The sequence below is a fragment of the Gavia stellata genome, chromosome 3 (assembly GCF_030936135.1).
Source record: "Gavia stellata isolate bGavSte3 chromosome 3, bGavSte3.hap2, whole genome shotgun sequence".
NCBI lineage: Eukaryota > Metazoa > Chordata > Aves > Gaviiformes > Gaviidae > Gavia > Gavia stellata.
Window position 1 is genome coordinate 17,011,925 of NC_082596.1, and position 13,210 is coordinate 17,025,134.

General features: G+C 38.2%; 1 protein-coding gene across 3 annotated transcripts in view; it reads left to right on the forward strand.

Annotated features, from left to right (window-relative positions):
* The window catches only part of TRPS1 (transcriptional repressor GATA binding 1), a 176,711-nt gene extending 164,173 nt beyond the window's left edge, over positions 1–12,538 (forward strand). For all 3 annotated transcript variants that reach the window (XM_059815596.1, XM_059815594.1, XM_059815595.1), the window contains exons 5-6: positions 5,964–6,086; positions 11,477–12,538. In XM_059815596.1, the coding sequence (XP_059671579.1) occupies positions 5,964–6,086; positions 11,477–12,538 (1,185 nt within the window). The remainder of the gene's footprint in view (positions 1–5,963; positions 6,087–11,476) is intronic.
* Positions 12,539–13,210: the final 672 nt, after the last annotated feature.

The window sequence follows — 13,210 nt, forward strand, 5'->3', positions numbered from 1 at the left end:
AATTAGGTGTGTAATTTCAACTTTCCTCTTGGCATTTTTACTTGCTTCCTACCTTGCCTTTCCTAACCTCTTTCTTATGCGTCTTTCAAATACAGCTCTTTAACATAATTGTTCTTGAAAATGTCTTGAATGAAGAGTTTGGATTTGGCACATTAAATTGATTTCAAGAAGCATCTGTTAACTCATAGTTCAGGTTGAAAACAACTTCTACTTTAACGCTCTGCTTTCTGTGTTTTGCTTCTTCTGACAACTTATGCTTTGGGGATGAAAATTTGCTGTGCCTGGTCTATTCCTGAAAGCTGTCCAAGTTATAAAGGGAAGCAAACCCAATGACTTTCTTTTTAATATAGACATAGTTACAGCAAAAGCAACTAAAATTGTAAAATGTGAAACTTTACAGGGACATAGTTGTGGTTGTTTTCATAGTTGAGAGAGAAAGCAGTTTTGATTAAACACATTCAGAAAGGCCTGAGTGCCTCTGCAGCCAAAAGAAATGAGGGCTGAAAGGTTCTTTTCCCATCCTAAACAGCAGAAAGCAGCGCTTACTCCAACGTGCAGATGCTGCCTTGCTGCCCAGGTTTTAAACTTCAATTAATCTGAGCCTCCCCCAAACTCAGAGAGCTACGTACCTCCTCATATAAGGAGGATAATACCTGGAAAGACCCAGCAGGTGTGAAAAAAGAAACTCCTAAATACTCATGGCAATGCAAACACAGCATATACAGATGTAACCATGAGTGCGTTGCACTATATTTCTGAACCATGTAGTAGCAGCCTGACGATTACAGGTATGAGACCAGCTGCTTACAGTTCATCCTCTCCACAGCGAGTCACCTGGCTCGTACTGAACCAAACACGTGCAGGTTTCCCGGCACCTCCCTTTTGCACCTCCCGTCTTGCCAGAGAGCATCCAGAGCCAGCGTTTTGCCTTTGTTTTTTCCTTCGGTGAGGCATGTGTGGTCGTAGTCCCCAACTTTGTCCTTGGAAATAGGTCAGGCGTATGCTTATTCTTGGGTAACATTTATGATTTCTCTGCACCTTGTGTTCTGGAGCTGCGATTACAACATGCTCTGTTTCTGGCATGGTAGGAAAGCCAGAGATGGTCAAAAAATCCACTCAGGCTTCATCATATCATCATTTTGTGATGGGGAAGTGAAAGTAATCAGCAAAAAGACAAGTTTTGTTGTGTCCAAACCAAGAGGGTGATGTAAGAAAAATGCTTGGCTGACGCTTGTGGAGCCTATTTGAGTTTCTAAAAGCATCTTCTGGCAGAAATTTTGAAAACAGGATGTATTTGGCACTAGCAGAGTGTCAGGCACCATTGCTTAGTCTAGCTAACTAAAAAGCCACAGTTCCTGAGCAGTGTTTTTGCCTGTGATTTACAGTATAGATTTTGCTACATGAAGCTCCATTGAAATAAGAATTGAAAGTTCAGTAGATTTTAAAATATCTTTTGTATAACTGTGTAGTGTAATGATGCTTCTACATGGCTACAAAGCTTGAAATCATGTTAACTGTGGAGTCATCTTTTTAAAATCTAAAGCAGTTTTTATGAAAAACAAGGGCCTGATCCTCTCAAGGTGCCTGAGTGAATTACTTGTTACGGTATTCTCTGCTGTTTCATTGCTTAGCAGAAGGCACTATTGATAATTTCCTTGTTTCAATGAAATATTGGTAACCGGTGAAAATCTTTAAGGAGTTAAAAAAAAATTAGGCATTCGGGCTTGACAACGTGTATACCAAGTTTCAGACTTGTTCAATTTGAAACGGTCAAGATATGAAACCATAAAAAATGTGAGTAAATACTCTGCATATCAAGGGTTGTTATGCAATTACATGCTTTCTGCATGCTTCTTACTGAGGGAAAACAGTTAGTAGAGAGATCTGCAATACATGTTCAGTGAATAATTACAAACTTTCATAGCTTAGCTACATAAAAATAATAATCCACTTATTGCTTTGCTACCACTAAAATACTAAAATGTGTGCATACTTTTTTTCCCCAGAGCAAAGCCACTATGACTGTAGATTTGTTAGAAAGTTATCTGAAAAACTTGAAATCCCCTCTGCCCCCCAGCCCCTCAGTTTTGGGCAATCGCCAAATTATAAACAGCTGAACTGATTTAAATAAAGTTTTCAATACCAAAAAAGAGAAGAAAAAAAAAAAGTTGCATCTGGGCTGACAAAAACATGAGCCAAGTTTCAGCCCAATGTGATTTGAGACAACTGTGATATTAAACGCCCAGCCCTAGGAACTGGAACGGAAATAGAGACAGGCTCTTCACTGCACTGGCCCCTTCAGGATTTGGGATTGCAATGTAGTGTTTATAAGGCTCCAGATGATTAAAGCTTGACTTAGTAGATACATATTTTAGTTATTTAGACCCTTTGGGCTTATTCTTCCAAGGATGTATAGGAAATTTTCATGGATAACTGCAGTTAGTGCCAGTGGCATTGATCACAGACTGAAACCTTTTTATCTGTGGCTCAGCCCCTCCCATGACTAGTTATGTTGACTTACCTTTTCTGGGCTGATCTTAAGAGATCATTTTACTATTAAAAGTATGTGTTCACATTTGAAAAAGAGCAAAAGGTTCCATAACATACTTCTTGAAAATGCTGACTAGGGTGGTGCTTAGCAGAGCAGTTGAGCACGTGGCTGGGTTTTATGGAGGCTGTGGGCCATAGCTGTTGCGCAGACTTTGCTGGATTGGAGCTCCAGTGCCTGTTCCTTTGCGAGACTGCCTGCAACACCAGCAATATGGGCCGTTATTATTGACTAGTACAAACGCTGAGTATGCAAAGCCAGACAGACTCATGCAGAAGTGTCATCACTCACACTAGAAGTATCATCGCTAATTAAAATTTAGCACAAAAAAAAATCAGATCATTTCTGTTGGCCAGTAACTTTTATAAAACTTGGTATATGGAAAGTAAAGGCCTAGGTTTTTGTTCTTTTTTTTTTTTAAAGAAAGTGTATCCATTTAAGAGAAGGGACTACGGGCACTGTAGGCTTTTAAAAACAGCCTCTGTTTTTTCTTGCAGACATCATCAAAATCTCTCAGGTGTATTTTGACAAGCAGGTCCATTCTGTAGTTAGTGGGATCTGGGAGTCAAGACTGTTTAGTCCGATTCTGCCACAGTCCTGTTTCACCCCGGGAAATCCATTCTAAAGCTGTGTGTCCCCACTATAAAAAGCTGTTTCATAACCAAAAAGCTCAAGAAAATAGCAGCATTTAAGTTTTTCCAGAGGTGGTCTAATTCTTAATGCATTAGTATATGCAATCTATGTTGGAACACTTCGGTAGGGGAATAATTATTGTTGATTGTCCTGTAAGGTCCTTGATTAATACAGAAATAAGAGAAGGTAAAGAAAGATAAGATGCAACGCTTCAAACAGCATGTAAGATGAATTTAAACACTTTGCATTACATTGAGAGAAGGATGTTTAGCTGGACTACTTTGAAATTTTAAACAGATAAATGGTTTGTAAGTACTAAATAAGCACAGGTATAGGTTTTTGATATATACAGCTACTACTAGGTATTTTGTAGATTGTTGTCAGCTGTAGTCATTGTATTATTTCATTGCAACTAATGTCCAGTTTGAATCAGATCTTTCTTTTAAAAAGAGAGAAAAAATTAGTTACTTCTGTCACCATTCAGGTGTGTACAAATGCAGCTTTCTATATATTTTAAAAGTCTTCCATGACTTTGTGGAGACTATTTCCCAAACTCAAGGAACACAAACAGAAATTAAAGGATGGAAAGACTGACTCAGATTAAGACTCCACTTGGTTAATACACCACACCAAGAAGCCATGGGCCGGAAGACAAAAAGTAGGAATGGAAAGGAACAGTTCTGCAGTTGTATCCTGGCCATATCCAGTCATTTCCACTTGGAAACTTCTTGCCCTTCAAGTGGACCAAATTGGGGTTAGTTTAGTGAAGCTTTATTGTACTCTTAGGGAAAATATTTCAGCAGCCAGGTGAAGTTGTGCAAGGATATGCAACCACAAAAAGAATTGAGAGCTTCAGTTTACTTGTAGGTGAGCGTGTCTTCACAGTGAGCTGCATCTCACATACACAACTAGTTAGATGTTTGCTGAAGGACATCAACTACCATTTAGTTCTCCCCCTAGTCAAATTGAGAAAAACGTAGTATATTACTGCTTCTGATTTAAGAGACAAAGTAGGGGATGATGTAAGGGGGTGAGAGAGAGATTATCTTGACGACAATCTCTATTTTATTGTATCACCTTAAAGTAGCACAACCTGCTATACTAATGAAATTGTGTTCTTGGTTTAAAAGGGCAATTGTTAGCCTGACTTTGTGCTCACTAAAAACATTTCCCCAATCTTGCTAAATTATTGCACTCATTTCAGATTTTTATGGCTGTGCAGCTTACCAGCCCTCGTTTCTTTACGTTTCATTCATTTTCCTTGTATTGATGATTAATGGAGGATGTCGAACGTTAGAGTGAGCAGGCATCAGCAAATGCAAGATCATAATTAGTTTAGCTGACGAGGGCCTCTGATAGTACTTGCATCTGGATGGAAAAATTACCCTATAGGGAACTGGCTGCTCACCAGGTCTTTTTAGTGATACATTGTGAAACACCCGATGAATCAAATGCCCTTTCAATGCCAAGAAAGTGTTCCAGTCTTGAAGCCAAAATTATGTCTGCAGAAAGCTTTCCATTTGAAATGTATCAGAGTACAATTATAACCATTGTATTTTTTTGGCATGAACACCCGCCTTCTACAGTATGGACTAAAGTTAAATAAATGACTTAAATTTTATGAAACCCTGAAATTTTGACTTATAGTGTTAGTAATTTTTAATTTATAATAAAATTAGTTTTCACCCAGGCTCTTTTTCCCTGTACTCACCCATTCTTATCTTAGATGCTGAAGGTTTCTTATTGATCTTTTTCCTTTGCAAAAAGGGAACAGAGTTGAAATTCAGATTTTCTTTTTAGCAAAAGAATTCGATTTCCTGCTTATTAGTATTTGTGCCCACAAACACAGCCTGACTTTTGTTTAAATGAGAAGCTTAATGAAATCATTACTCTGTAGAAAGAATATAACGAGCAATACTCATAAACGTATCTACTTTTAAATATTCCTGGACCATTATGAAAGCTGATGAATGCACAGCTCAGTCTGGTTAAAAATCAATTTGTATTTAGGAAAGTTGTACTGTGCCTTTCTTTGCCTGACTAAAATAAAATAAATACATCTATCCATCAATGAGACAGTGTTTTGTAGTGTTTCGGGTGAAGTTCAAAAGAGGTCTCATTAAGAATACTGTACTTTTATTTGTTTGGCAGAGGTTACTCCTCATTCCTAGTGGGCTGTGGGAAATATATGGTAGCTTATACCGATTTCAAAAGTAGGTGGGAAGGACTGGAACTGAATATCATGTATTCAATTAATGAAATATAACCTTTGTTAAAGGAATTAGTATGACGCAGGTACAAACTGAAATTAATGGAAGTGATGGTGTTTCAGAATTCTTGTTACCGATCACACTTTAAAATCGAACAAACTAAAATGAAATAATCTGTTGTGAAATGCATTGAACAAACCAGGAGAAGTTTACAGAATGTTCTCTGTCAGCTTCCAGAGGGTTTTTTCAGAATTTGCTGTTTAGAAACCATCATTAAATGCACAAAACCTGAAGTTCAAAAAGTTAAAGCTGTTACTCTGAAAAGGCTTTGGTGTTTCACACACCTCATCCATCACTCTAGGGTTAATTATAATGAAAATCAGTGGTGCCTATTAAGCACAATTGAACCTGACCTCATTATGGGCAGTGTGGTTTTATACTGTCATTGTTGCCAGTCTAGAGACAAAACTCCTGTGTTGATTTGTCCTAACTCTGCAGCTCATGTGACTCACCTCTGACCTGTTTTTTTTTCTGTGTGTGTTTTTTTTTTTTCTTTTTCTTCCCTATTTCAGAGACGTAGAGGCTCGGGTGTTTTTTGTGCCAATTGCCTGACCACAAAGACCTCTCTCTGGCGAAAGAATGCAAATGGTGGATATGTATGCAATGCGTGTGGCCTCTACCAGAAGCTTCACTCGGTAGGAAGAACTTACTGGTTTGTTCAGAAAAACGGGGTTATACAGCTAAGCTGGGCAGCTGTAGTCATGTCTGGTTATGTGATTAGTACCACTCCCTGGCCTGCAGTTAATTTCCTAACAGGGTTTTGCAGTATGGTCACTTTGGGATCAGATGTGATTCATTATGAAACAGGCTGGGATGCTGTGGGTAGACGTGTTTGAGATCACCAGTGATGCATTTAATTATTTTGATACAAAATAAGGGGAAAATTATTTCTTTTCTGGGAATTCCATTTAAAGGCATATAATATGTTGTGATGAAAGCTCTCTAAATTCAAAAGCCCTCATGTTCATAATTAAAAAAAAAATTGTTAAAGTTAGACATCACATCTATATCAAAAATATCTCTTGCTGTGGTTTTTGTTTTCTTTCACTTCTCCCCTTTATTCTTGACAGTAAATTTCCTGGAGATACGGGGTGGTGGGTTTTTTTGTTCTTTTTCTACAGTTCTTATAGTCTGCTGGAGGATTCTGAAATAACTCAACAAGGAAGCTACTCACTTGATGGCACTCATCATTTGGTGAGGGGAAGATTCACCATCCCTCAGGATCAGCCAGGGAATAAGTAATAGTCATGGACTGTCTATATTGCTTTTCATCTTATCGACACTTGGCTTGATCCTAAAAGATGTTGAATGCTCTGGTCCAGATCCAGGAAAGCCATGCTTAAGTGTTTCCTTGGATCAGTGCCAAAATGCTCAGAATCTTTTAGGTTAAGACCCACTAGTTAAATATTATCCCTGCTATCTTTAATAGAAGCACATGGGAGAGTCAGGCGACGAAGATTTGACTCTAATTAATTAATTTTTACAACATGCCCATGAAGTTTAAAAAGTGTTACTGTTTTTCAGAAACAGAAACTGAGGCAGCCTTTGGGAGTTTGCCAGGGCAACAGAACACTTTAGGCATAGAGCCCAAATCAGAAATCTGTGATGTTGTGACTGAGAGTGCGTATTTTTAAAAACTTTTTTCAGAAATTCCATTAAAAAAAAAACCAAAAAAAGCCACTTAGGAAACTGTATTTCAAATGCATTAAGACTCCCAAGTGCCTATGCCTATTTCTCTTTAAATTTGAGGCATAAGCTTCTAAATCTATTAATAGTTTCTGTGGATTTTACCCTTGGTCTTGTATACAGGCCATATAACAATCCTGTTTATTCAAGATCCTGTCCAGCCCACTTAATAAAAAAGAAAAAGATTCCAGTTTTCAAAAGCAGCAAGACCATCACCAATCTGAAAGACTAGCTCTGTTTGCCACGTGCTGTCATTCTGAGGTCAGTAACTGTTTTTAAGCTTCAGAACAACCCAGCCATTTAGATAGCATCTGAGTGGGAGAAGATGGACTAATGCACGATCTCTGGCCAGCATCTTGGCTGGGTCTTGCTGAAAGTATCATCTTCCTGGAGATCTCTCAAAGTTCTAGATATAATATCTAATTTAAGGAAATTGATCAGTGTGAGCATCCACGAAGATTTTAAGGAGGACAGTTTGGCTTTTTAATGTCAATTTGATGTTTGAGTCCAGTTATCTGTAGAACTTCCATTCACAGCCCCCATTTTCCCTTTTTTTAATATATTTTTCTAAACTGTAATGTTGGACCTTATCATGATTATTAGTATAACTTACTGAATAGATAAAAGCTACAAGGATCAGTTTTGAATTCAGACACATAGCACCGATAATTCTTGTGAACCAGTAGGAACAAACTAGTGTGCTTCCAACAATAATAATTAGCAATACAATGTCAAACTTTATTTTATGCATATAGAAAGTAAGAGGCTGACATTATCTTTTAGCTCCACTGTTCAAGCACGGCAATAAGCTGTCATTCAGTGGACATTTGACATTAATATCTTCAATTGAACTTTGACCAAACAAATGCAAAGAATTTCATTGAGCCTCCACTCTGCTGTGGTACGATAGCAACTCCAATGTAAGTTGGAGTCTGAAATAATCAAACAAATCTCTCCTTTGGGACATCTTTTGAGACAGTGCCATGCAAAGGGATGCTTTTTAGACTGACAGCAGAAAGGTGAAAGTTTCTTTTATCTGTCTGCCTGTCTGCTCTTCATGAACAATTGCAGCAAGTAATTGTCATGTATGTTTTTGTGTTAAGGAGTCTAGGATGTTGCAGCTATTAGGTAAACGTCTGGAATTATAAAAATTCAAGGGAATAGAACTGTTCCCTTCTGTGAGCCACCCCGTTAAACTAAATTATGCTACACAGCTGAGTAAAATTCACCTATAGTAGGTTTGCACATTTTATAGCTCCCTTTTGATTGGATTATCACTATCTAGAATTACTGTCCTCATTAACTTAAGAACGTGTATAATACACTTACCTCTAAAGTCCCTTTTTTACTTTTATTTAATAAGAAAAATCTATGGTCTGTCAGATACTGCTAGGTGGTAGTGACTGACAAATGTTAACACGGTAGTGATTTCTGCTATAAGTCACATTTCCATTTGTATGATACCCTTGAATAATTTTTCAACATGTTTTCAGAAATGTTCAGTCTATCTAGGGGTCATTTACATTAAGTTTGCCAGGTTTTTCACATTTCTCTCCTCTAATGCAGACAACTATGTTAAGAAATGTGTAATAATATTCCAATGGTCAATTATTAAAATAGTTTTAGTGAAAAAAATGCAGTTCAGTGCAAACATGTACACAACATTCACATTTGCTGACAGGGAAAGGTATATCCCTTGTCTCCCCAGAATCATGAATTTGACCATTATTATTGTGGTGCTGTTCCTCATTTTTTAACAGCTCTAACTTGGTCATGGAAAACTAGATTTTGTTCCATAGTGATTCCTTGGCCACATCCTCAGACTACTTCAGTGAGGAGTTACAGCAGATTATTCTAGGATTAGACATACGTGATCTGCTAGTGGAGAGATCACTCCCATTTCCCGTGGTATCTAGGAAGTCTAATGACAATAATTTAATGAACTATTTGCTGAATTTTGTGATTCTTTTTTTAAAAGTTACTCATATATTTTGGGTAGGGAGATTGCCAATTGATATAGAGATGGCAGAAAAATTTTTGTGATCATACTCAGTATATTATGTATAACATATAATTAAGGATCTGACGTAGGGCATTTTAAAAGTAAAGTTCTGGTAATGTTTTCACTATTTTCTGAATTTAATGCCCCACTGAAAATCAAGAAGAGAGCTTAAACTTTTCTGTCTGCCTTAGTTGCAACCAAATACAGAATATTTCTATCTGCATCTTGCTACTACGAATAAGGAAAATGTGAGTAGTTTAATGTTTTAATGAGCTAAAGACTACTCAGATGAGTACAGAAGAATTTTTAAGTTGGACCTACAGCCTTTAACTCCTAATGGCATGTAATTTTGAAGAGCCAGAGCTGCCAACAGGTGTGTGAGGGTCCTCAATCACAGGTATGAAGAAGTTTCTTTTAACCACTTCCACGATCAGACGTCATACCTGTAGCATGAAGAGTAAGACTAAAAGTATTTCCAAACTATTGAAAGGTTATCCAGAAGCCATATGAAAATGGTCTGTAGTGTATAAACAAAAGTTTAATGTGAGCAACACCAACAATATTGTAAGATCGCACACAGCATGTCAGTATGACATGTTACAATTGTCATAAAAAGGTGAGGAAATTACACTGAGCTTGTAATAAAGAGTATATGCTTATGCATATCAATTGGCTATTGATTCTACAAACTATAAACTTGATTTGCATAGAATTTACATAGAAAATATTCTAATTTTACCTAACATGATTTTGCCTCAACTTTGATCTGTTTGAGGAGGCTGGTTCAGGTGCTGTTTTTTTGCTAAGTTTAGTTTTTGCTTGTTAAAATCTAAATAGAATTGTATATTTCTTTTGATTCAGAGTTTTAATAGAAAGTAAAATCTTAAAAAGTAGCTGCACTGCCTAAAATATAGTTAACTATTAAGAATAAGCCAATCTCAGGGAAATAAATAGGTGAAAGAGGAGAGGAAGATGGCAAGTCAAGAGAGAAACTAGATCTCTACAAATAATAGAGTGAGTGCTCTTCCAGCTCTGTATATTTTTATATTAACTCAAAGTTATGATTATATATAAATTATGTTACAGTCAAGGTACAGATTGTTTTGGATGTTGACTGTACGCCAAAATTTAATCTGCACTTTAAAACAATGTTAAAAAGAAAATTTCCAAATAAACATGTAAGTGGAATACTGTGTGGGGCACTTTTCTGGCCTCCAACCAAAATAGGATTATGTGTGCATTTGGACGAGACAAATGGCAACTGCCAGCACACCAAACTGAATGACTTTTGGGTAGTTTTTGTTGTTTTAACATCTGCCCAGTAGAGCAACACGTACCAATGTTACGGCACCATCTTTCATTCACATACCATTGCCCTCCTGTTGAGGGACCTTTCAAAGAGGCCTGGCTGCTGTCCTTCCTTGTACTATTTGTTTTTTCTTCATGCAAAAGTATTTTCAGTTCTCATCTAAATAGGCCACCTACCCTGACCTAGCAAATGGAAACAGAAGTCCTCACTTGGTTTTTGCCTCTGCCTCTTCGGCGATGCTTTTTTCTTTACAGACCCTTTTTTTCCCACCTTCAGGGGACACCTTCTCTTCCTCATGACTTAGCAGCACAACATCGGTAATATTTAGAAGGAAATACAGTAGGGATGAAGGAGGGGGAGTTGGTACCAAAGTCCCAGGTAGACCTTTTGGTGCATAGGAAAAGCTTTCCTGGGCTTTCTTCTCCATCCTTCTTGGTCCCTTTCCAGCCACCATCATCCCACTCGCCACCACAGTGGACCTGCAGCCCTTTTGCTAGGTGACAGCAGCGGTGGTCAGCAAGCCCTGTATTTGTTTGCATTTTCTATCCGTGTCAAAGGGGGGTAGGTATCAACGTATTACTCAATTCTTGTGATAGTGTGATCTGTGCAAACCCCTGCCCAGTACCAGCTCTGGTGACATGGTGGATAGAATAATGCTAGTGCATAGGGCTGGGATCTCCCACCTCATCCCCAGCTCTCAGCACCCACTTTCAGCATGTCTCCCCCCGAATTTTTCAGGAGTAAGGGGTAATAAATGCTTTGACAGCTTGGATACTTCATGCCTTTTTAGTAAACAGGTACAGTATGTCTAAGGCAGTTGACTTAGTTTGATAAAACAAACCAATTCATAATTTACTCTAAGCATGAGGGGCCAGGAACCAGCATTTGGGTTGAAATTTGGTCATTCCCATAAAACTGTTACAAGTCTTCATGAAAGAAAAGATAAATTTGCGTGAGCGTGGTCTCGTAGATTTGTTTAATGTGTCTTTCTTTTTTCCTTTTGTTCATTATGTGTGTGTTCCATGCAGACTCCCAGGCCTTTAAACATCATTAAGCAGAACAATGGTGAGCAGATCATTAGGAGACGAACAAGAAAGCGCCTTAACCCGGAGGCACTTCAGGCTGAGCAGCTAAACAAACAGCAGAGGGGTAGCAGTGAGGAACAAGTCAATGGAAGCCCCTTAGAGAGGAGGTCAGAGGATCATTTACCTGAAGGTCATCAGAGAGAAATTCAACTTCCCAGCCTCAGTAAATATGAGGCCCCAGGTTCATTGACTAAAAGCCATTCTGCTCAGCAGCCAATATTGGTCAGCCAAACTCTGGATATTCACAAAAGGATGCAACCTTTGCACATTCAGATAAAAAGTCCTCAGGAAAGTACTGGAGACCCAGGAAACAGTTCATCGATATCAGAAGGGAAAGGAAGCTCAGAGAGAGGCAGCCCGATAGAAAAATACATGAGACCTGCGAAACACCCAAACTATTCACCACCTGGAAGCCCTATTGAAAAATACCAGTACCCGCTTTTTGGACTTCCGTTTGTACACAATGACTTCCAGAGTGAAGCTGACTGGCTGAGATTCTGGAGTAAATATAAGCTGTCTGTTCCTGGGAATCCACACTACTTGAGTCACGTGCCTGGCCTACCAAATCCTTGCCAAAACTATGTGCCTTATCCCACCTTTAATCTGCCTCCTCATTTTTCAGCTGTCGGATCAGACAATGACATTCCTCTAGATTTGGCGATAAAGCATTCCAGACCTGGGCCAACTGCAAATGGTGCCTCCAAGGAAAAGAGTAAGGCACCACCAAATGTAAAAAATGAAGGTCCCTTGAATGTAGTAAAAACAGAGAAAGTCGATAGAAGTACTCAAGATGAACTTTCTACCAAGTGTGTGCACTGTGGCATTGTCTTTCTGGATGAAGTGATGTATGCTTTGCATATGAGTTGCCATGGTGACAGTGGACCTTTCCAGTGCAGCATATGCCAGCATCTTTGCACGGACAAGTATGACTTCACAACTCACATCCAGAGGGGCCTACACAGGAACAATGCACAAGCTGAAAAGAATGGAAAACCTAAAGAGTAAACCTTAGCACTTAGCACAATTAAACAGAAATAGGTTTCCTTGATGGGAATTCAATAGCTTGTAATGTCTTGTGAAGACCTATAAAGCACTTCATATAGAGAGCATGCCTTATCCAATATTAAATCCCTTGTTCTTTTCTGTTTTTTTTTTTTTCCTTTTTCTTCTTTTTTTTTTCCTTTTTTTTTCTTTTTTTTTTTTTCCTTTTAAATGAGTGGGTTACCAAGAAAAAAAGAACAGCTGGATGGTGGCCAGAAGGGGGAGAAGATAATTATACAGGACACGGCCCACCAAAGCTAACCAGAATGCAGTGAATCATGGCGAATAACCTTGAGAAAATTTTACCGGACAATTAATACCTTTGCTACTGTGTAAGAGACATAACTGGCAAGAGTGCAAAGATGTGTATATGTATATACTGCTGCAGGGGTATAGTGAACATATGCACATTGTATATAAGAACTAGACTTGTTAAATATACAGATGTTAAAAGGTCATTTTCTTTTCTTTAATTTGGGCTAATTTCTGCCCTAAAACATGCCTTAGGATCATTATGTCCTTGAAGCTTTGGCAGCAATTTCATCTAGGTGTTTCTCAGACTCAGCTGATTTTTAGCCACCATTTTATCACTACATTCTTTCTGGCACACGTTAGCCTAGGAAAACCATTTTGTGC